A 24879-nucleotide genomic window follows, 5' to 3' on the forward strand; every position below is an offset into this window, starting at 1 on the left:
AGAGGACGAATTTATGCATTGGTGGTGGGTGCCGGCATAGCGGCTGCCGGAGCACCGGTAGAGGGAACAAGAGTTGATGCGAGATGTTGAATTGCGTGTTGCGTGCCGGTAGCCCGGCTGCCGGTGACTATGACCGGTAGCGAGAACTTCACAAAAGGAGAGAAATTGAGTGTGTGCCTGCCGGTGGGTTGAGTCGGTTGCCGGTTGGCCGGCATAAACAACACGGGGCGTTTATGCAAGTTGGTTTAAGGAGGGAGTTGTGGGTCGAGATTGCTACTGTTGTGTCTGCCGGTGGTGGACGAGTGTTGGGTGATGATGGGGGTTGGTTGTGGTGGTTATGGGTGGTGGCCACGGTGGTTTTAGGTGGCTGTAATGGTGGTGGGTTGATTTATGGTTGTTGTTTGTATGTTGATGGACGAGGGTGGAAGACGAGGTCGTGGTGGCTTCCAAGGTGGTCAATGGTGGTGATGGGTGATTGTATTGTGAATTTGGAAGTGGGAGGATGTTATTGGTGGTGATGGGTGGTTCCCACGGTGGCTGGAGGTGGCTGTTGTGGTGGTTGAAAGATGGGTGCATGAAAAGGTTGTAATTGTATGTTTGTGGCTAGGGGTGGAAGAAGGGTTCGTGGTGGCTGTTGCAGTGGTCCATGGTGGTCGTGGATGGTTGGGATGTGACGTTGGAAGTTAAGGGTGGTCAGTGGTTGTGGGTGGTGGCTGCCAAGGTGGCCGGAGGTGGTAGTAAAAGCTCAGCAAAGACCGTCTGAAATTAGCAGCTGCTCCTTTACTTGGTTTATTTTCCCATGATTTAGCCTATTTTCACCTCCGTCATTTCTTCTCATAATCTCGTCTTGCTCTTCCGCCTCACTTTCCCGTCTTGTCTGCACATTAAATTAATATAATAATAATAATAATACTAATATTATACATAAATACAATTAATTATTAATTATAAACTAATACAACTAATTATTATAAATTAGTAATTAAATGAGCTTTTTAGACGTTTAAGCACACAAAATCAAGTCGGAATAAGGTATAAATGCCGGGTAAAATACTACTAAAATGCTAATTATCAGTTGTTGAGTTATTTTACAAGTTATTGAGCTATTTTACGAAGTTATTGAGCTTAATAATTATTCTGTTAAGCTCAACAACTTTGTATCATAACTCGATAATTTTGTTAATAGAGCGCGACAACTTTGTAACAAAGCTCCACAACATCAATAAGTTGTATATACAACCGGTTGTATAATACATTAACTGAACAGCCCGATTATTACTTTTATTATTATTTCAAAAGGCAATGGACGTAACAAAAACATACAGTTTTTTACTTTTATTATTATTTCAAAAACTATCTCATTTTCCTTTTATTATTATTTTATATTGTCAGTATTGACAAAGAACTGAAATGTTTGCAATATTTATACAATCAAACAACTCTGCCGTGAACATTGAATTTGGAAACTTGGTCCTCAAAGCCAGATGCTTTTGAAAAGGCAATGGACGTAAAAAACTGTATGTTTTTGTTACATACAAGTATACAACAAACGAGGATACAATCAGACCAAGTTTTAGCGTCCAGATATTCAGGTACCAACAGATCTGGTCTCTCAGTGGCAAATACAGCATCTTTCCCGACTGTGATGCTAGTGATGGCCTTGTTGCCCATTCTTTGCACTGTCTTCGTTCCAACAAGAATACACAGGAGGTAATTGATACTCATCAGGCTTAAGGGCTAAGGCGAAATCCGGTAAAGTTGGCGCAGTCTCCATGATTCTGCAAGTCACGGCCATGTTATGACTTAAAACAGTGACTTATGACCTGTAACTTTTATTCTATGGGATCCAGACATCCAGTTGAAATTTCCAAGTCACCATTATACGAAAAATTACAGGTTTAGGTTTTTCCAACACCAAAGTTGAGCAAAAGTGCATACACAAAATTTTGTTAATCGTGTCCCATTACCCCATATTATTAGGCATAGACTACAATAGAGCTAATTGATGCAACACATTTACCATTTACCACTTCGAAGAAACACACAAAAGGAGTCAGTGAGTGCCATGACTTTATGCTACAATGATTGTTTATGCAGCTTTCAAACGAATATTTTAGTGCATAATTTTATATTTAATGTATCACTTACTTTTCATATGTAAACAAATCCCGATTGATCCGCACCTTGCTGGAAGTATCTTTAGGGATTTTGTCAGAAAGATACTTCATGGTTCCCCATAACGGTGGATTTCTGCATAAGAAACAGCAGATTAAGACAACCGATGAAACCTCAGAAAAGTGCCAAATTAAACATGCAGATATGACATTGTCAACAGATCAATACCACCCCATAAGAACTTAAGAAGTACATAGTTTTAACGAAAGAACTTCACAAGACCAATGAGGGCAATGGAAAGAGTAAAGAGTAAACAGCAAAACACCTCTCCTCCAACCCCTACTTTCTCTTAATTCACGTGCTTAGCACACAATTCATGAGCAAGCAATCCCTATGAGCAAAAAAGCTGATAAATTGACTAGGTCAATGAATTCGCTTGAAATTAAATAGTTACTTACACAGTTACACTCACTGTCAGCGTCCATATGTCCACTTTCCCCAACATGAAAAGCAGAAGGAAGCAAAATCCTTCCAGATGCAAATACAGAAGATATAAAGCACAAAAAAGAAGTATACTCTTAGGTCTTAACCAACCTCACTCCTAAGTCCTATCATGAAGAGAAAAACAATACCAAGGGCATGGTTGTGTTATATGTATTTTCAGTAAGCAACATGATAGAATTCGCTTTTAACAATTCGCGATTCGTAGGGTACCGAGCGAATTCGGTAACCATGACCAAGGGTTCATCCTGGCCAATCCCGCAAATGATGGAATGCTATAAAAAAAATTCTTCTACCATAGGATTGAGTTCCAGTCGATTAGATAGAAACAGAGTACATTCTAGTCTGAAAATCTTACTAAAAACATGTCCAGTGATGACACAAATTTCAGTGTCCTTACATCGGATCCGACAGCTTATTTCCCAGACAAACATGACCATGTCACATCTCCATGCTTTGTCGGAGCACACTGATTAATCATTACCATGGTGACATCTGTGTTCAGGAAAAAGGGCCGAGCTCAGTTTGTAACAGTATTCCAATCTGTTGTGAGTACTGAAGACAGATAAAAGGAAGGCTAAAAGGGCATTAGCACATTTAAATGCGATTCCAAATTAGGTAATCCAAGAATTTTTTTTGGTTATAGTAATTTCATACTTTCAGAACGTAACTTTAGAACAAAACTTGATTATTCAAACGTGAAGATTTCGGTATCGCTTCACAGCCAATTCGAAGTAATCGTGTAAGGTTCCACCAAAAGCTGCATGTTTTTTGCTTGGGCAGGAGCAAAAAAAAAGAAAGGAAACCCCAGAAAAACAGGTTTAAAAGTTAGGACGAGAAACCAATGTTCCTTGTAAGGCGAGGGTGAAAAATACGTTGATCACCTTTTGCTCTCTTACCCTTAGGTCTTGGCTCTGTGACACTTGCCATCGTCTAGTGAGTTAAGTTCGCAGCAAAATAGGGATAATAATTTTTTTTAGCTTGGAAGAGAGTGAAGAAAAGTTTGGAATATGGTTCCCTTGCTATTAGGGGTGTATTTGATGATAAACGAGATCTTGGATCACTTGGTTTCAAAGACATCCATCATTTTTTTTATAATATTTCCTCCAAGTGTGACGAGTGCAAATCCAGCAGTTTTGGTTGTATAATGGGAGTCAAGTGGACAGTGGTCCTCTCTCAACCCAACTTTATTTTTCTTCTCTAAATAGATAAGATGACTCTTGATGGCTTGAAAGCTTAATCATCCTACTCTCTGTTTGTATATAGGTGCCATCCCTTTGGTATCCTTTAAACGATGTCCACTATTAATTAAAAATAAAATAAAATAGGACACATCTAATTTAAGAACCTCGTGCTCCACAATGACCTATGTCAATGTCAATAAAGAACCTCTCCAAGTGTGATTGAACTTCATTTATCAAACTTCAGAGTTCAGATATAATAATAGCATACATAACATGTAAAAGAACTAAACACATCTAAGGAGAAAAGGAAGGATTTACTAACATAGACAAAAAAGGCTATTGAAAACATGTAAGTTGTGTACTAAAAAATCAGAAAACTGGAATATTTGAATTACCATTGCCTCAAGGCCTTGTTTGGATAGCAAGGTCCGAGGGAAAAGGAGGGTAGGGATAGAGGGAAAGGAAAGGGGAGGGGGAATGGAGTTGGTTGTTTGGATACAATTTCCCTCCAAATCTTTCCTATGGTGGAGGGATTTTGATTTGCCTTGGAGGAGATGGATCCCTCCAAATTTCTCCCCTCATCCAAACAAGCCCTAAATCTACTTATCAACTGCACTTAAGAGCCCTCCTATACGTGCAGGCTTCCAAATTCCAACATACAGAAATATGCAGCTTTACATATGTTCCAGATACACTCATTCCATAAGACCTTGATAAAATATTACCTCTATGATCTGCATCTTCATAGCATAAAAGAAGCAGGTTCAACGAGCCACCTTTCTTTATCCTATTTTCCGATACAAAACAACAGGAATGGAATACTGACTGGCTCAATTTTAAATGGAAATACGCAACAATTTGCTTAATGCATCATCCCATCAATGCACTACACCGTACCTATTCTACAAGACTCCCTCATTTTACTATGATCTTCCTCTTTGACTTTTAGGAGTCAAAGTTTGATGTAAATATGTTGAAAAACAAAACAAAATAAAATATGATACAAAAAATATTTACATTTATAGAAAGCAATATTACAAAAATCTATGTTTTCAATAAAAGTTGTATGTAAATGCAAAAGAATATGGTCAAAGTGTCTAACAGACGTCAAAAGTCTTACACTGCAAGGGAGGAAGGCAAATGGGAGGTATCTTCCTCTGTGTTTCACAAAAAAGAGTCGGATTTATTAATCATTCCACCTCCATGAGTAACCAAAGTATCTTCCCGTTTGTAAGCAATCAGTAAGAATTTTTTTTTATGGAATTAGGGGAGTACAAAGTATCATTAAGACCTCATTCTCTACCACCACAATAAATCTGATCTTCTCTCACAGAAACTGACCTTTTGGCTTTCTTGCAGCTTCTCACAGCCATCCACCGCGTGCAACATCATTATTAGTAATTTTGAACCACATTGGGTTTTCCCTTTTATTGCCTCTTATTCTTCTGCTATCTAACTACCACTTCTTACTTCTCTTTCCCTTCTTCTCTTCCCTCCCCCTAACCCCCATTTATTTCCCTCTCCTTCGATTCCAGCCATTATCCATATCCATAATCTAGTTAGCAACTTTAAAACATGCTTATCGTTTTAAGTTTTAGCAATCTATATGTGATGACTTCAGCTCCATTTCCATGGTACGCATTTTAAAATCAATTTTCATCCAATATGGATAAAATTCTTACTGACACTTCGACAGCTCTTATGCAGTGCCTACTACACTTGAGCAATGCCCAAGGCATCTATTTGCAACGAACTATTTTCGCTTGTTGATAATTTAAGCCACGTAGAAAGCTTAGTTCTCTTGGGTTTAATTCTCATTGACAGCGTGTATTAAAAAAGTGTCAGCACAAAAAGGTTGGGGCTCAGCAAGGGAAATAAACATAAGAATAGACTTTTAAGGGTATACCTTGACTGAGGAGGAGCCATGTTAAATGCTTCAACTGCCTTGTTACACTCTTTAAGATACTCATCAGCTGCTTGTAAAGAGGCAATCGCCATCCCATGAGATTTCTCGGTGTTGCCCTCATCTAAAATGACTCCATGATAATAGTAAGCAGCAGCCTGAAGAGTGCTATTGTTAAGTAATTTTTTTTTTGTCAGAGGAGCCACAGGGCCGAAGAATACAAGGGAAAGTAGGATTTGAATTTTGAACATGCGGCTTAATGCTCAAAGTACCCCCTTACATTACTACTCTTACCCAATGGGATTAAGACATCTTTGGTTTTTTGGATACAAAAATCGGCGAAAATAAGAAAAAGATGAAGTATTATGCAATATGCTACATCTTTGGGCAAGATGGTCACATGGCAGGACAGTATGGAGGAAACTTCTAAAGCTCCAGGCTGAAAATTCAGCTAAAAGCTTAAAGCTCTTGTCATTTTATAAGCCAGTCTTGGCCAATATATATTATATACAAACGATGCAAATGAAATCGCCACACATTCACATAGACTTACGCGGCCCCCAATCCCTCCCCTCAGAAAAAAAAAAAAAAAAAAAAAAAAAGTCAGACAGCAAACTGGTTCCAAATTTCCTCCCCTTTTTGCTCGTCCTCACCTTAACCCTCCTGAAAAGACTACACCATCAAGTCCACCTACTAACTTCTCAATTAGTGGTGGGGTGGAGGCCTAGTAGTGGTAATTGTGGTGATCCATCAATGATGATGGTTGACTGGTGCCCTAGTGGTAATGGTTGGTAATTCACTGAGCTAAGATGAGATTATGTTTTAACTGTGGTCCGCTTACTATATTTATATTGATTTAGGGATATTCTCACTTGTACCCCTCAACTTTTTCATTTTCTTAGGTGTACCCCTCTTTTCTTGCCAAAAAAACTTTTGACCGTTAATTAACTCTCGGCTACAAGTACAGAATAGAATAAACATTTTTTTCCAAATTGATCGTCTTTATGAGCTCTTCAGTTTGAAAAAAAACACAGACGTCTCAACTCGTAGTCGGGAATTATGGTCGGTCAAAGTTTATTTGTTAAAAAAACTTTGACCAACCATAACTACTAGCTACGAGTTCAGAAAGCGGTGAATTTTTTTTTCAAATTTAAAGGCCTTTACGAGATAATTGGTTTGGAAAAAAATTACCGTTTCCAGAACTCGTAGCAGAGAATTATTATCGGTCAAAGTTTTTTGGTGAAAAACGAAGGGTACAACTTAGAAAATGAAAAAGTGAAGGCGTACAAGTGAGAATATCTCATTGATTTAATAATGAGTTTCTCAACCATGTGCTAAAAGTAAAGGGGAAAATCACTTTGGAGCAGACTCCAGAGGGAGTATTTGTTACAAATTACGGGTACATCATAATAACTATAGAAACATGCATGACACATTGGAGCAAGAAGAAATATAATAGAAGACAGCGATAACAAAAGTAACGAAATCAACACTGCTCGGATTCACATGTATGTATCGATATCCCTATATCGGATAATCTGTAATAAAAAAATGTCACACAACAGTTAAAAGAGGGAAAACGAGAAAGAATCATGATATACCTTTGCTTCCATATACTTCCACTTAATAAAAAGCTGGTGCTTTTCACCCCAACCATTAGTTAGCGGTAGATTCATTATATTATCTTGTGCCTGCAGAAAGTTGATATCAGCAAACGACAGCAAAATTATTCAAAGCTATTTAGGACTAACCCATGAGTAAAGAAAACTTAAAAAAACACAAACAGTTTGATGAATGACGAATACAAGGATACTTAACTAACAAGGACCAGTATCAGGTACATGTGTCATGTGGATATCAAAATCTGATATGAATATGGGTCAGCGTGAGAGGCTATATAATGTGACTAACTTATATAGACAAGAAAAACATGATATATAAAGTAGAAATTCATTTGGTTGGAGCTGAATTACCATTTGTTTTCAGAGATTAGAACATTATTTTCCTGTTTGAAAAGGCTGTTTCTAGCTTCTTTCAATGCGCCAAGGTATCATATGTTTGTAAAGGTATCCTACTTACGTTTATACACACAAAAAAAGGCCATTTTTTGTCGTGGAATCACCTAAGCTAGAATGACTGCTTTCTGGCGAATTTTGAAGGTTACCGCAACAAGGCCCAATGTTAGGAATGAACTTCCAAAACACTGTACTAGAGAAAGTACATAACTACAGTTTAACTAAATGACCTTGTCAAAGAACCTAATAAGTTTTATACTTCACTGCAGGGACAGCAAAAGTAGTTCTAATCCCACATACACCAAAATATTAGTAAGAGAAAAACAAAGTACATATCAATATATAATAATTTACCTGTTGCCAGTATTTCACCATTTCACATGCCAGTCTTCTCTTTACAGCAAGCGTTGCTTTGGCACTGTCAATCGCCAAGCCAAGTTGGATATCTACACCCTACACTACCAACATAGTGGATTATGAGGGTACATAAAATAGCTTATTCTGTATGACAACGTGGCCAAAGCGTTATGCCTCGGAAATAATTTGTCTGTCTAACATAAACCACAGTAAGGAACCACCACAAGGAAGCAATATTACTAGAAAGAATAACAGGACCAAGTGTATAACAAACACAACAAAATAGTCCTATATTAAGTGCTGAGGTTATGTGGTATGAGTAATAAATCTCTCATTAAAAAGGAAAGTTTCAACTTCCAGCAAACGGAAGCATTGCTTCACACAAGAGAGGAGGAATACAGAGACTTCACTACCTGTCCAAGTGCCTGCAGCGAGAGAGCCCGTATAACTCCTTCGGACAGATCTACAGGCAAACTTCTACAAACAGCAAGTGATATATAACATGAGTAACATGACAATATACACTACCCATGACATAAATAAGAACACGGCTCAATCTTAAATTTAAAAGCCTTACCTTATCTCTACTGAAAGATGTGGAAACACGTGACGGATTGCACAATCAAGGTATCCTGCTGCCTTCAAGAAAATGTCGACAGAAGCTCGCCTGCTCTCTGTGTTCGTTGAACCAATAGGTAAAAAATTGTTAAAACTTTAAAAACCAGTTTAAAACAGCATACAATTGAAGTATTTTGTGATTCTTGTTACTAATTCCCCGTGCTAGTGAGTTCAATGGTAAACTTGGTATAAAAATGTGGTACTGATTGCGTTTGCAGTTACGGTCACTATTGTCCTAAGATAATAAAGAAACGCCATAGTTAGAGCAAGTATAATGAGCATATTGAAATTAACACTTTCTTCTGCTGAATAGGCCCAAGGCGCATTGCTTTTGCAAACAAAATTATAGTTTTTAAATATAAATTTGCACAACAAAACCCTTCCTTTGGTCTAAAAGTTAAAGACATATTGTCGTAAAGAGAAGGGCATTTACAAGAGCTAGAAGAAAAGTATGGAAATTGCATAGTACTGTGCCTTGCTAGCTACGCTGCACCAAGGCGTTTTGGCTATTACCTCACCAACCATGGGACTTAAGTGTCCTAAATGCACTAGAGGCTCGCTTTTTTTAACTAAGTTGGATTCCTCAAACAAATTAGCGTATCATAAAGAAACACATGTTTATTTTTTTGGACTTCTTATTGGTAGTAGGTGATAGGTCTCCTCTGTTATTCTTAGCTAAGACTCCCCACAATGCTTAAGTTACTATGTTTTATTATGAAGTACAAGCTCATAGGAGACTTGGAAACATGAATTGGTGTACAATATGTACAGCTGCAAGATGGATGCTAACGGTACAGTGAAGAAAAAACTTATATCCGCAAACGAGAGTTAGTGATGGTCGTCTTTGGTTTCAATAACTGGGAGAAGCTGCCTAGACATGAGCACACGACCCCATTTCTAACTTGTTTGAACGGGAGACTCTTTTGAGGTGTGAGGTAATATCGCTAACTGAAAAGAGGTCCAACAGTTTTACTCAAATGTATACAATGATGTCAAGCAAACGCACGAAGAAAATCAGCTATAATCAAAGAATATAAACACCTAAACCAAATCTAACACCGGCCTGATTCAAGCTAAAACAACCAATTATCTTCCCAATTTTCGCAAAAAGAATCTAGCATCCTGAATGTTATGCCACCTATATGTTTTTCCAGCTCTATATCGTCTTATACGGAGTATTGGAAAGTTTACTTGTTAGCTCGGAAATTTAATTCCATTCACAGCATATAAGCGAGTAAACTTCAAAATGCATCAAACAAATTGAACACCTTAGAGGACAAAATAAGACGGTCTAAACAATAAGACACACAGTTTTTAGACACTTGAGTACAGGGGGTATGCCTACCATCAGTAACCTTCGGTTGATAACCATCAGTAGATATTCTGGGAAGAAGTAAAAGGTTGGCTTGTGATAGCGATAACATTGCCATCAGATGCAGGACAGACAATACCTCATACCAAGCATTAGTCATTACTGTTTCCTGAAAAACGGATATCGAAAGCAAAATCAAACGCTAGCCTAAATTTGACACACTTATCATCCCAACCGTAAAATTAGCCAATCAACAAGTAGAGCTGATAGTACAAAATGTAGGGTCAGTTATTCATGTTTCATAATATGTCACTGCTAGAAGATAGTATATCCTCAATGTAATTCCCTACACCGCTTAGAACAATCCTTGATTTTTACTGGACTTCGGTGATGAAATTATCGCAAACTTGACCAATTTAGTTCGCCAAACACACTGCATGATTCTAATTAGAAACTAACATCAAGTATTCAAGAAGCATTGTTTCCTCCTCAACTGAAGCGTTTCATCAAGATCTCTAAGCTTAAACAGCTCATATTGTGAAACGAAACAAAACAATTGCAAACAAATTCCGACTTTCGAGCCTAACCTCTGCCACATCTTCTTGATTGACCCAACAAAATTGTACTTTATGTTGCAACGGACTTCCTAAATTGGAAAACCAATAAATTCAGTCAAAAAATATCGTAAAATACGAGTTTGGATAACACAAATAAAAATTCAGCAAAATTATACAAGTACCATCTTTAACTAATCCGAGGAGAACGGGTAAGTAATCTTCGAGAACCTGTTGAAGATCCGTCAATGTAGAAACTCCTACACAAAACAACAGCTAATCAGAACAGTAATACATTCCTTCCTCCGTCATAAGAGGTATTTTAATCAAAGGTAAAAGTTAAACAAATGACTGAGACGGAATGAGTAACTAACTGCCTAACTACATTTTTCATCTTCACGAGCTATTTTAATCAAACTAAACAAATGATTGAGACAGACGAGTTGACATAAGGGAATTAAAGTTCCCGGGAACTTCAAGTTCACATGAATTTCCAATTCATGTGAATTTCCAAAAAGCGTATGGTTTGCATGTGGGAAATTAATTCATGTGGGAAGTTCCAATGACCAAGGGGGCTTGGTGAGTGACTTCCACATAATGGAGGAAGTAGATTCATGGGGATCTACTTCCCATGATTTTGGCAACCAAACAACATCATGGTTTTATACTTCCTAGGAAGTTTAAAATCCCATGATTTTAATGGGCAACCAAACAAGCCGTAAATTTTTTCATCTTTACCAACTATTTGATTTCGAGCTATTTAATAAAAGGTAAACAAATGATTGAAACGGACGGACTAACTAACTAACCGTGTTGGGTAGTTGATTTACGCCGTGACCGAGTAACATGAAGAGCCTCATGACCAACCATAACCACAAGTTGAGTCCGAAGAGCAGACAATCGTTCTACAGCACACTTAGGCACTTGTTCCCCAAGGCATTGAGAGAAATCAACTGGTTTTGGAACCCGAAGTCCCGGTACAAATACCGAAACTTCACCTATATTACTTGGTCGCCGTCTGTTTCTCACTCCGGTTTCTTTTTGCGTTGACACAAAACACCCCATTTTCCAACAACAACAATAATTATTATTATTACAGTTAGAAAAACCGTACTTACTATAATTACAAATAACGCATTTTATGAGTGAATTGTAGTGGTTGTTCTTGTTTTTTTTTTCTTTTTCTTGTTTTTCTTGTTAGGGTTGAGGAGATTGGGGGTTGCTGAATTAAATGGTGGGAATGGGGTTGAGATTGGGGATAGTTTTCCATGAGCTGGTGAGGAGGGTGGGCCGGTAGCCGACTTAGTAAAGGTGTAATGACTCATGAGTCACTCCAGTTGAAGTGTTGGACTTATAAAAGGGTAGTTTCGTCTTTTTATATGGTGGTTGATTGAGATGACGTGGATGATTGTAGCACTCTACTTGAGTTTGTAGGTTTTTTTTAAAGAGGCATATTAATTTTTGGGATATTCTCTCGTGTACCCCTAAACTTTTTCGTTTTCTATGGTGTACCTCTCGTTTTTCGCAAAAAAAACTTTGACCGACAATAATTCTCTATTACGAGTTTAGAAAACGGTATTTTTTTCTTCCAAACCAATTATCTCGTCAAGGCCTTCAATTTGAAAAAAAATTCACCGCTTTTTGAACTCTTAGCCGGTAGTTATGGTTGGTCAAACGTTTTTTAACAAATAAACTTTGACCGACCATAGTTCCCGACTACAAGTTGAGACGTCGGTGAATTTTTTTTCAAACGGAAGACCTCTTAAAGACGGTCAATTTAGAAAAAAAAGTTTATCGTATTCTGAACTTGTAGCCAAGAGTTATTGACGGTCAAAGTTTTTTTGCATGAAAAGAGAGGTATATCATAGAAAATGAAAAAGTTAAGGGGTACACGAGAGAATATCCCTTAATTTTTTTAATTTTTTTTAGAGTAATGCTAAATACAATTGAGTGGGTTGTATTTAAGAAACCAAAAGAGAAAATAAATTCTTAATATATGCATTAATTATATTGGTTAATTTAGTTCTTAATTCCTAAATTAATACCCAAATTAGAAGGTATTTAGCATTACCCTTTATTTTATTACTAAGGATAGCCTGCAAGCCATGTATATTATGCAAGTCATTCGGGGTAACATGTTTGAAGATTATATAAGACATATCTCAAAGGGTATTGTTATTTCACATACGTATTTTACTCTTTTACATACGCAAATTACACTTTTATCTCTTCCATTTTCAAGTTTCTTTCATCCCTCGTCTCTCATACTTCATATTCCCTACCATTGTCACCACCTCCATTTCCCTACCGCGCCACCACCAACCCTCTATCACTAGCGATCCCACCCACCAGAGATACTACCCGCTTTCCCCAACCGATAATAATTACAGTTGTGACTCCACCAACAAACCACCCATCACGCAGCCCCAATCAATATTGATAATTTAATAATTCTCGCACGGCCGCACACCACCGTCTTCCCTATTCTCTCAGGCATGTTAAAATTAATTAACTGAACAAAATGACAAGACAACTTTATTGAAATATCAAACCGGGTTGCGAAACGTCGTCGACGTTTTATAAAGGATCGTCGACGATTTTCATAAAAAAGACGTCCCTTACTCTTGAACTCTCTCTTTCCCACTAACCTCTCTTTCACTCTCCCCCTTCAACCCAACACCACCAAAATTCCGACACCCACACCCATACGCACTGCCACCTCCGACCACCACTACCACACCAGCCCGCCGCACCCTCGCCACCCTACGCATCTCAGTCCTTCTTGCCCTTTCTTTCAATCACTCAACTCTCTCTCTCTCTCATCGACAACCACCACCTCCACGCATCATCACCCGGGCATCATCAGCACCACGCACCACCGCAGCATCAGCACCGACCACCACAGCACCACCACAAGGAAGTAATGCACATCCATTTATTTTGTTTATTAGTTTAGGAAGAATTAGTTTTTATACATTCAATTGGATAATTTTAATTAATAATGTTGTTGAATTCGATTTTATTGTTGTTGTCGTTGGTCGCTGATTTTTGTTGTCGTTGCATTTCTTGTTGTTGTTGTCGGGTCGTATTTGGTTTGTTGTTGGTAGTCTAAGGGGGTTGCAAAAGGGGTGGAGGGACAGTGAAATTCATTGTCATGAAGGGCGCGGGACGTTGAATAGCAACGTCAGTGGTGGAGGGAGATGTTGATTGTTCGCGTCTGGTTTGGAAGGTGATGTTGAATGTTAACATCGGGTGTGGAGGAGATGTTGAATATACACGTTTGGGGTGATTTGGGACGTCTCCTCTCATCGTCTAAACATGGGAAAGACAATGAATGTTCACGTCGGGTGGGGAAGGGGACGATGAATATTCACGTCGGGTTTGGGCTGGGACAATGGCTTTCAACGTCCGTCTATGGTTCAGACTTTTTATTTCATGCCCAAGAGACGTGCACATTCCTCGTCTATGCCCATCCAAGACGTTGGGTTTCATTGTTTATGTCCATTGTGGACGTTGAGTTTCGTCGTCTATGTCCATTATGGACATTGGTTTTCAACGTCCCATACATACGACAAAAATAAAATAAAATTACAATTCAATTCATACTAGGCGTTGATTTAGATGGTTCGTTGTTTGACATTGAATCCGATTAACAAAGTCTTGAATTTTTTTTTAAGTTTGTTGTTTAGGAGGATTGGGAGAGAATAGAGTAGATAGGGGCAATGCAAAGGATTACTTGAGACAGTTGGCAAAACGAGGTTGCTGGGAGGAAGGGATACAGAGGAAGAAGAAGCAACAACAACCTTGGGGTTTGAGGGTGAATGTTGAGGATGTTATTATGGTGGATTCGAGTGATTCATCTATTCCTTCTGTGAATGGAAAAGAAGTTGCACCTGATTTTGATGGCTTTGCGGAGGTTGGGCCTTCACAACCTCCTCTTTCACCATGATTGGATTAATCTGGAATTGTAGGGGCCTCAATAACACGCTCTCCCCTACAATTCCAAAAATAAGAGCGTTACTAGGTAGTAAGTTTTATGATTTCTTGTTTTTAATAGAGACGAAATATAATGCAAGCCAAATTTTCCCTATGTTTAGATCGTTGGGTTTTGTTAAACATTTTGGAGTGGATGCCATGGGGGCCTCGGGTGGACTTTGGGTCGGTTGGAGAAAGGAATCCAAGATGAAATTAGTTAAGGCTTGTAATAATTTTATCATCCTATTAGTCGAGAAATATAATGGACTATTATGGTATCTTGTGCTTTTTTATGGTGCTCCGAGTTTAAGTATGCGTGCGTTCTAATGGATGTAGAGAAATGGATTAAGACATGTACATACCCCTTTCTTATAGTGGGGGATTTTAATCAAGTAGAGTTTAGATGCGACATTAAGCTCTAGCCAAAGGCCAATTGGTTGAGCTGATGATTTCAACCTATGGAAAATAAGGAATGAGCTAATGGATATTCCTTTTAAGGGGCCACGGTTTACATGGTGCAACAATCGCAAGGGTGATAGGCGGATTTATGAGAGAATTGATAAAGCAATGGGATCCAAGGAATGGTTCACACTATTCCCAAATACGGGAATTAAGCATTATCCCATTCAAATTTCGGATCACGCTCCAATTGAAGTTGATTTGAATCTTACAAGAAGTGAAGGAAAAAAACCATTTAAGATTGATGCTTGGGTTTTGGAGTATGAGGAATATCTGGAGAGGATTCGTAATGTATGGAATACAAATGATAAAGGATCTCCGGCGTACCGGATTACTAGGAAATTGGCACGGGTTTGGACAAGTGTTAAGAAATGGACCCTAGATAAAAGGGCCGAATGGCGGGTGAAATGGGAGAATTTTGTTCGAAAATTGGAACACGGAATGATCGAATATAGCTATTATGGGAGGAGGTGACGAGGAGTATACCAAGGTAAACGAAGAGGTACGAGAATTCGCAAAGGCTGCGGCTGCTTTCTGGAAACAACGCCCAAAGATAAAATGGACGGTAGATGGAAATACATGTACTAAATATTTTTTTCTATTGGGTAAAAGGTAGGGCAGGGCGAAATCACATCCATGGGATAAAATGCGACGATGGTCAATGGAATTATGACGATAGACAGGTAAGTGGTGAATTTCAAAAAACTTTTATGGATCTCGATATGTCGTCAAGGGAGGATATGGAGATGAGGGATAGATCCGTTTTTGAGCATATTCTCAAGCAACTAAAGCACCAGGTTACTCATGATGAGGCGGACCGATTAAACAGACCGTTTACGGCAAAAGAGGTTCATGGCACTGTCTTTCAAATGGGGGCCCTTAAAGCTCCGAGACCATACGGTATACCAGCAATTTTCTATCAAAAATGTTGGTCTATGATTAAAGGTGAGTTTATAAAGGCGGTGTTGTCCATCTTAAACTCTGGTAGGGTTTTAAGAGAGGTTAATAGAACGTTTATTACACTTATACCAAAGACTGAGAATCCAAAAGAGGTATCTGACTATCGACCTATAAGCCTATGTAATGTGATGATGCGAGTTGTGACTAAATGTATAGCAAATCGATTGGATAAGGTTATGGGTTCTCTAGTAAGTGAAATGCAAAATGCTTTTCTTCCGGGAAGGAGCATTAGCGATAATATTTTATTGGCGCATGGGGCAATTCACAATATTTCCAATCATAAGAAAGGGCGTCAAGGAAGATGTGCCTTTAAAGCTGATATGAGCAAAGCGTATGATAGGATTAGGCGGGATTTCTTGGAGTCGGTTCTGGCCAAGCTTGGTTTCCCACAGAAACTGATAATGCTCATAATGAGTTGTGTTACGTCAGTGAGCTATGAGATCCTCTTCAACGGGGCGCCTTTACCCCAATTCAGACCATGGTGTGGGTTACGACAAGGCGACCCTCTGTCCTCATACCTGTTTATCCTATGTATGGAGGTTCTCTCTGGGATATCGATCACGCTCATGAATCAAGGCGGATACATGGACTTCAATTATGTTGGGGAGTACGGCCAATCACACATCTCTTCTTTGATGATGATTCGGTTTTCTTTTTCAAGGATAAAGGGGAGACGGAAACTCACCTCATGAGCCTTATCAATGACTATTATGAGGCTTCGGGACAAAAGTTAAATTGGGAGAAATCAGGAATCATTTTTAGTCCTAATACTACCCTGGCTAAAGTACAACAGATTATGAAGGTAGTAAATATCAAGAAGAATAGAGGTATTGAGAAATATATTGGAATCCCGGCAGAGTTTCAGGAGTCAAAGCAAGGCATTTTTAGCGCACTTGTAGAGCATGTTAAAAAACGATCTCTTTGTGGAATAGGATTTTTCTATCACCAGCGGGACGACTTACTTTAATTTCATCGGTTCTATCCAATCTCTCAAATTACTTTCTATCGGTCTTCAAAATTCTGGTAAGTGTGGCAAAAAAAATAAACTCTCTTTTGGCACAATTTTGGTGGACGGGATGTAGATTAGGGAACAACGTTCACTGGTGTAGCAAAAATTTCCCGAGCTTACCAAAGAGTGCGCAAGGTTTAGGAATTCAAAACGTTGAATGTCTAAACCAGGCTCTGCTAGCGAAACATGGGTGGAGATTAGTATCTGGGGAAACATCACTGTTTTGTAGGATTTTTCGACAAAAAATTATTTGGCAGGAACGTCTTTAGGCATGGTATGAGTCCAATCAAGGGCTCCGGTTCCTCATGGGGTGTACGCAACATCCTCCATGTGCTGGAGATGGTCATGGAGAACATTGGTTGGAAACGAGAAATTGAATCGAATTTGAACGTTTGGATCTCAAGATGGGTAAGGGGAAGATGTCCGGAGCCAAAGGATTGTTGGTTGGACCTCGGCAATGTTCAGATGGCAAATTTGCAAGTGCGACATCTTATTCAGCCGGACTGTAGGTGGAATGAACCTTTTGTACGGGCTTTGTTTACAGAAGAGTATGCTGCACGGATCCTAGCAATTCCTTTGTGTGCTTTACGAATAAATGATGAGATTTATTGGCCACTCACGAAAGATGGGGCGTACACAGTAAAGAGTGGATATGGGCTAATATTTGGAGAATACATGGCAAGGAAGGGTTCTTCCAAGGATAAAACTAGAATCGGTGACCGGGGAAGGGAGTTCTGCAGGAAACAACTATGGAAATTACCAGTTCCAAAGTTATGGAAAATTTTTGTATGGAAGATCATTACCAACACCTTACCTATTGGCAAAGAATTCCAAAAGCGCAACTTGGAGATAGATGTTTTTTGCGGCATGTGTGGGGTGGAACAAAAAAGAGTTGAAACCGCAGAACACCTGTTCAGGGACTGTGGGGTCTCAAGCAGGATTTGGGTAGGATCAGACTTAGGAATCAGGGTTGAAAATGCAGAGTCAATAAGTATTACCGATTGGGTTATGATTGGGTTCGCTATTTGTCCAATAGGGCGGAAGGGGAGTGGAGAGTGATAAATTTTGTGGCAATACTGTGGGGTTTGTGGAGCATGAGAAACAATATCATTTTTCAAGGCATCGTTACGAACTCACGGATGATCTCTAGCTACCTATATAAATCTATTAGCAAAAATGTACGAGTTCTATGTAATCATTTGGGAGGAAAAAATCTACAGAAGACCATGGGGAAAGGATATGAGGAGCTGTATGAAACTAAAAAATCGGAGATACGAGACGGGTACCCTGTAAAAATAATAGGTAACCAGGAACAATGCGAAGTGATACGTGTTAAAGTGGATGCTAGCTGGGTACGAAACTATGAGGCGGCTTTCAGATGGGTAGCATACGATAATACGGGTAAAGAGCTTGTGCGAAGACAGGTGCAAACCAGAGCCGAATCAGCACTACAAGCTGAAGCGTTGGGCGTCCGACATGTACTACTATGGGCTTCTAATGGGGTCTCCTCCATCTTGATATCTCGTTTGACTGTTTGCAACTTATTAATAAAATTGCGGGAGTTGAAAAGGAAGATCATCTGATCGCAGTTCTACTGGAAGACCTACGTAGGCTCTTCACCTTTTTTCATTGTTTGTGTTTTAATTTTATTTCGAGACATCTTAATGGCATAGCACATGGCCTAGCCTGACATGCCATGAGACGGTAGATCCTTTATTTACAGCTGTCAAAAAAAAAAAGTGAGTGATGGTCTTTTTTAAAAAAAAAAACGTCGACGATTCGTTACAAAACTAAAAAGTATTACCAATACAATTAAATAGGATCATTGTTATTGAAAATACAACTAAATATACATTTGTTAATGTGAAAATAAAACCATTAAGGCACACTTACATGATAACTGTATCATTCACTTATCAAAGTGAAGTTGGCAAAATTGTTCAATGTTTCAGTGTTGTCATGTAGACTTCGTAGGCTATTTAATACGAAGTAGCATGAGTTAAAAACTTAAAATGAAGTAGCATGAGTTAAAAACTTAAAATCTCTTGTGTGATTGAGAGAGTTTATAGTTGATCATTAAATATACAAACATGAGTAATATAAGTGTTGGTGCACAATTTAGTTAAGGTACTAAATTAATTGTTTAAAGGATATGTGGGCCTATATAATAATGAATAAATTATTAGGCCTAATTATGTTGATCCACGCGGAAAATGAACGAATCCCCGAGAGAAGAACGTTGAACTAGGGAATGTTATATCAAGCGCCTAAAGGAAGCTTCAAGAAGACTTGGCGGTTATTCAACCGTCTCCCTACTAAGCAGTAGTTTTCAAGGATCTAGGCGTTGTCCATATAAGGAGGCACTCGTCCAAGGAACAGATAACCAACTCAAACAACAACTACAACTTAGTCTATCTTTTGATCTTAGATTCTTAGACGTAGAATAGATTAGCATTAGCTTTAGACGTAGCACGGTGTGCCCATCCGATCATGGAGGTAACCAGCCATCTACAAGTACTCTTGTGAAGACTTTAGTTGATGTTGTGTTATTGGAGTTTTCTTGATAAATAAGTGTCGTTGAAGATTCCTGTGTTTAAGTTTGGGAGTTATATCATTCATCCTTGAGCGCTAAATTATTATAAGTAATTTAACGCTGTTTATTAGATTACGCATCTATTATCGTGACTCAAACCCTTGCATTTAAGGGTGGATTACAAAGTGTAGGAGGGTAGTTACGACCTCCAGGGTACTAATCTTTTTTCCACACATACAAGTTTTTGGCGACAACAGTAGGAGGATTAATAAAATTGATCCTTCTAATACATCAAATCTCATACAATAATGGGAAATGTACTCAACTAGATCAAAATCTAGAATAAGGGAAGCGGACGGTCAAGGGAAATGACAGAGTGTCCATCCCGAAAACATATCCATACGCAAAGTATCTAGCAATGATTCATTGGAAACTACCCATGAAAGGAACTTGGAAAGTCCTCGTTCTAGGTCTACTCCTAATGATGAATTTCTTAATACACATGAAGAATTTGATCACGCTTGAAGTGTGGCAGATGACATTGATGACGTTAATAAGCGCTATGTACGTAAACTACATAAGAAGTATGTAGGGTTTTTGAATATTGTGTTAATTGAAGTTAGGGAGGCCATGAGAAATGATTTTCATGAATATGATCGGCTCCTAACTCAAGAAAATGCTAGAGTTTTCATGAATATTGTGAGATCAATTGCTGAAAACCTTAAGGATAATCAATCAAGGGAATTAGTAAGGATGCTACAAGAGACGAAACGTCTCTTAACCGCAACTCAAAGGGTCTTATCGAGAGATATCGCCCAAGAGGTTATAAGCCAATTATAGCCATTGATAGATAAACATAATAGCATGAATGAGCGGTTATGTAGATTATTGGATGATGGATTCGAAGAAATTAACGCTCGAATTAAAAAATGAGAACATATTAGGGGCTATCCTAGAACTATTAACATTGGTTTTAGTGAGCCTAGATCACGAAATCCTTTACCTACTCATTCCAGAGTATATGAGGCACCATTCGGACCATACGGCACCAGAAACCGGATGTTTGAATATGGTGAATCATCAGGGCATTTGGATAATGACCAAAGTGTATATGGTCATCAGCATCGTGTGCCTGTTGAGCGAGGTGTTGATTATAATGGTACTCGGTCACTAGGGCTAATGTTTGATGCTAGTAGGATGTCACCTAATCAGGGTGGGTATCCTACACCCAAAGCACAACCCTTAGTAGGGAATGGGGGGATTGAACCTCCATTAGGTTATCCATCAAGGGATAACTGCGCCCAACCTCCACCGTTTATGAGCGACTGGACATGTAATAGGTGGACCTCAGAGCCTCAGAATTTGAGATATCAGGCGCATGTTGGTAATTGTAACACCCCCTTCTTACCCGGAGAAGGTAATTAGGGAATGTTACCGTCTCGATTTCCTAAGGCAATGAAATCGGAATTACAATTAAGAAAATCGTTATATAAATAACAAGTTTAGTGATTACATAAACGTAAACAAATGATAGATGTGAACTATAATAATAACAAGTCGACTACCGTCTATGTCATTTATGCTATACGCTACTCGACTCCGAGTCCAAGGCGCGGCCCAAATCCCGATCATGTCAACAAGCAAACTTGTACTCAACCTGCTCCCCATATGATCGGAAATATTATATGGATCGGCACAGGCCACCCCGAAAATATGTGACAATTACACAGACATACAACACATCAGTTTCAATAAATAAAGTGAGACACGACACAAAGTGTGTGAGTATGCAACATGACTATGATATGAATGAGACGCTATCAAACAACCACCACGCCGGTACCGAGAAACGCCTAGACGTACCGGGCTCGCAAGCCAACCGAATCCCCTGCCAGACGTCGTGTCTCAACTACACGAGTCCCTCCAAACTTAAGTCATTAATATGCACATCCCTCTTGGAGTGAAAAGCTCTAAGAGGCGACTCAAGCGGAAGACGGTCTCCCAATCGCCTTCCGTCTCCTCAACAACAACTAAACAATCACAACTGTCATATCCTCCAATACACATGACAAATACAATAAATGCAAGATACCACACAATATACCAATTACCGACACATCAAGTCATCTTAACCAACACCATGTCATAATGCATTTCCGTAACATATGAATTCACGACAACATGTTATAATGCACTAACTACTAAAACATGACTCACATAATCATTCAAATATATTAAAACTGATTAGGATTAACCTACCTTTTAGAAAATCCCGCTAAACAATAAAGCAACCAGATATAAATGTGCTCCTCCATAAAGTCGCACCTTATGATTTCGAGGCGGAGGGACAAAATCTTCCTTGAAATCTTCCGCTTTTCTCTCCTCTCATTTGTATGGATTGTGTTGAGATTTTGTGGTGACGTGAATGGATAAGATATGTGGATAAGGAATAAGGTGGGTGTATATATATGGGTAGTTATTATGGTAGTATAAGTATATATATACATGTATCATATATTATTATTATTATTATTATTATTATTATTATTATTATTATTATTATTATTATTATTATTATTATTATTATTATTATTATTATTATTATTATTATTATTATTATTATTATTATTATTATTATTATTATTATTATTATTATTATTATTATTATTATTATTATTATTATTATTATTATTATTATTATTATTATTATTATTATTATTATTATTATTATTATTATTATTATTATTATTATTATTATTATTATTATTATTATTATTATTATTATTATTATTATTATGCGCGCAGCTTTCATTAAAAGAAAAATAAAAGTTTAAATGAAATTGGTGGGGAGCCGAGAGACAATTTGGGCTCCCACACTCTTAGCAACAGCAAAGCTAAGTCTAGTAAAAATGTAAGCGGCCACCCGAGCCTCCGTATCCTGAGATATTGAGAATTTCTGGATCCGCTTGAGCAAGGCAACAACATCTGAACCCAGCTCCCCAAATGAAGAGAAAGACAAGGGAAGGAAACCATAACCCGCTGCCGTGCACTTACGCTAAGCAGCATCAGCGACAACCCGGCCAGGCACAAAATCCGTCATCCCAGTCTGAGTCAAAGGAGAAGACCCTGTCAAGTCAATGCACACATCACGCCCTCTGTCCCAAGAATAAATCAGCAAATCCGCAGGACGAAGAGAGCCACCATGCCCGTCAACCAACCCGATATCAACCTCCTTTCCCGCAGAAATACCAGATCTATAGCAGATGACGAATAGAGTGTCACGGATGAGGTTATGCCGATGTTTAACGCCCACAGTACCAGTACAAGAAACAACGTGGTCCCCAAAAACATCATCAGCAAAAACCCGATAGCAAGCAGGACAGGGCCTAGATACCGTGAATAACGGAACACCCAGACGATACCCAAGCACACTACGGTAAGTCCTCCCATTCATAGTCTGACCCAACCCTGAGATAGGAACCGCACTCAACCAATCAGAGGAGTGAGAACCCTGTTGACACTAACACAAAGCAAGCTGTCGTGGTGTCAAAGAGAAAACAGACTCTGAGGTAGCAGCAACCATCGCGAAATAAATATTTGCCAATTTCTTCATAAGTTTGGGGGCAGCAATTTCACTAGGGTTACCTAAGATACCAGAGCCTGTAGTCGAAGTAAACACCCGCGCGGCATCGTCAAAAGCAGGGCCAGCAACTACAATACCAGAAGGTCCGAGGAGCTTAGCCTGCAAATCAGCAGACTGCAAACGGGACGTAATAAATGCATAGTGTAAAACATCTCCCGCCGCATAGACACCTAGACCACCAAGATGAAAAGGGAATGTAGCAAGGCGCCAATGCCAATCCCCAAAACCCAGGCCAGACGCGGTGACAATACGTTCCAAGCTGGAACGAAGAGCAGCATCAAAAGGAAGATGGACCGACCCAAAAACACTGGGGAAGCAAGTACGAAGGGAGAAATAGAGCTTAGAAATACCAGTACAAGCTCGAAGTAGAAGCAACTCACATTACGGGTCCTCAATCATCGCAACCAAGTCCATTAGCTCAATAGTCATATTATTATTATTATTATTATAATTTTTTTTTTATTTTTTATTTAATGAAAGGATGCACGCAACTTTCATTAAAAGAGAAATAAAATTTTACATGAAATTGGTGGGGAGCCGAGAGACAATCTGGGCTCCCACACTCTTAGCAATAGCAAAGCTAAGTCTAGTAAAAATGTAAGCGGCCACCCGAGCCCCCACATCCTGAGATACCGAGAATTTCTTGATCCGCTTGAGCAAGGCAACAACATCCGAACCCAGCTCCCCAAGTGAAGAGAAAGAGAAAGGAAGGAAACCATAGCCCGCTACCGTCGCACAAATCCCCATACTTAGCACACTTTCGCTGAGCAGCATTAGCGACAACCCGGCCAGGCACAAAGTCCGTCATCCCAGTCTGAGTCAAAGGAGAAGAACCTGTCAAGTCAACGCACACATCACGCCCCCTGTCCCAAGAATAAAGCAATAAATCCGCAGGACGAACAGAGCCACCATGTCCATCAACCAAACCGATATCAACCTCCTTTCCCGCGGTAATACCAGATCTATAGCAGATGTCGAAAAGAGTGTCCCGGACAAGGTTATGCCGATGTTTAACGCCCATAGTACCAGTCTAAGAAACAACGTGGTCCCCAAAGACATCCTTAGCAAAAACCCGAGAGCAAGCCGGACAGGGCCTAGATACCGTGAATAACAGAACACCCAGACGATACCCCAGCACACTACGGTAAGCCCTCCCGTTCATAGTCTGACCCAACCCCGAGATAGGAACCGCACGTAACCAATTAGAGGAGTGATAACCCTGCTGAGACTGCAATAAAGCAAGCTGGCGTGGTGTCAAAGAGAAAACAGACTCTGAGGCAGCAGCAACCGTCGCGAAATAAATGTCTGCCAATTTCTTCATAAGTTTGGGGGCAGCAATTTCACTAGGGTTACCTAAAATACCAGATCCTGTAGTCGCAGTAAACACCTGCGCGACATCATCAAAAGCATGGCCAGCAGCTACAATACCGGAAGGGCGAGGAGCTTAGCACCGCAAAACCAAAGACCGCAAACGGGATGCAATAAAAGCATAAAATAAAACATCTCCCGCCGCATAGACACCAAGACCACCAAGCTGAAAAGGGAATGTAGCAAGGCGCCACTGCCAATCCCCAAAACACGGCCCTGACATAGGATAGTTTTCTTTATTATTATTATTATTATTATTATTATTATTATTATTATTATTATTATTATTATTATTATTATTATTATTATTATTATTATTATTATTATTATTATTATTATTATTATTATTATTATTATTATTATTATTATTATT

General features: G+C 39.0%; 2 protein-coding genes across 4 annotated transcripts; one reads left to right on the plus strand and one right to left on the minus strand.

Moving 5' to 3' along the window:
• Window positions 1-1422: 1422 nt before the first annotated feature.
• On the minus strand, window positions 1423-11874 carry LOC141633456 (uncharacterized). 3 transcript variants are annotated; one of them, XR_012538220.1, is made up of 12 exons: window positions 11369-11874; window positions 10745-10819; window positions 10593-10651; window positions 10039-10174; window positions 8653-8749; window positions 8489-8552; window positions 8073-8171; window positions 7305-7394; window positions 5707-5861; window positions 3017-3111; window positions 2149-2250; window positions 1423-1778 (listed from the first exon to the last, which is right to left on the minus strand). XR_012538220.1 is itself a non-coding variant. In XM_074445922.1 (11 exons), exons 1-11 carry the CDS (start codon window positions 11622-11624, stop codon window positions 1649-1651), a joined length of 1263 nt encoding a protein of 420 aa, XP_074302023.1. In that variant the 5' UTR covers window positions 11625-11874; the 3' UTR covers window positions 1423-1648. The 3 variants fall into 3 exon arrangements, 2 of the variants coding, with proteins under 2 accessions (XP_074302023.1, XP_074302024.1); XM_074445922.1 differs by lacking the exon at window positions 3017-3111; XM_074445923.1 differs by lacking the exon at window positions 3017-3111 and having other exon boundaries at window positions 8489-8549; window positions 11369-11834.
• Window positions 11875-15101: 3227 nt separating this feature from the next.
• LOC141632895 (uncharacterized) lies at window positions 15102-18021 on the plus strand. Its single transcript, XM_074445400.1, has 4 exons — window positions 15102-15279; window positions 15606-16492; window positions 16615-16780; window positions 17192-18021. The coding sequence occupies exons 1-4, from the start codon at window positions 15102-15104 to the stop codon at window positions 18019-18021; spliced, it is 2061 nt and encodes a 686-aa protein (XP_074301501.1).
• Window positions 18022-24879: the final 6858 nt, after the last annotated feature.

This window comes from Silene latifolia, chromosome Y, assembly GCF_048544455.1.
Source record: "Silene latifolia isolate original U9 population chromosome Y, ASM4854445v1, whole genome shotgun sequence".
NCBI lineage: Eukaryota > Viridiplantae > Streptophyta > Magnoliopsida > Caryophyllales > Caryophyllaceae > Silene > Silene latifolia.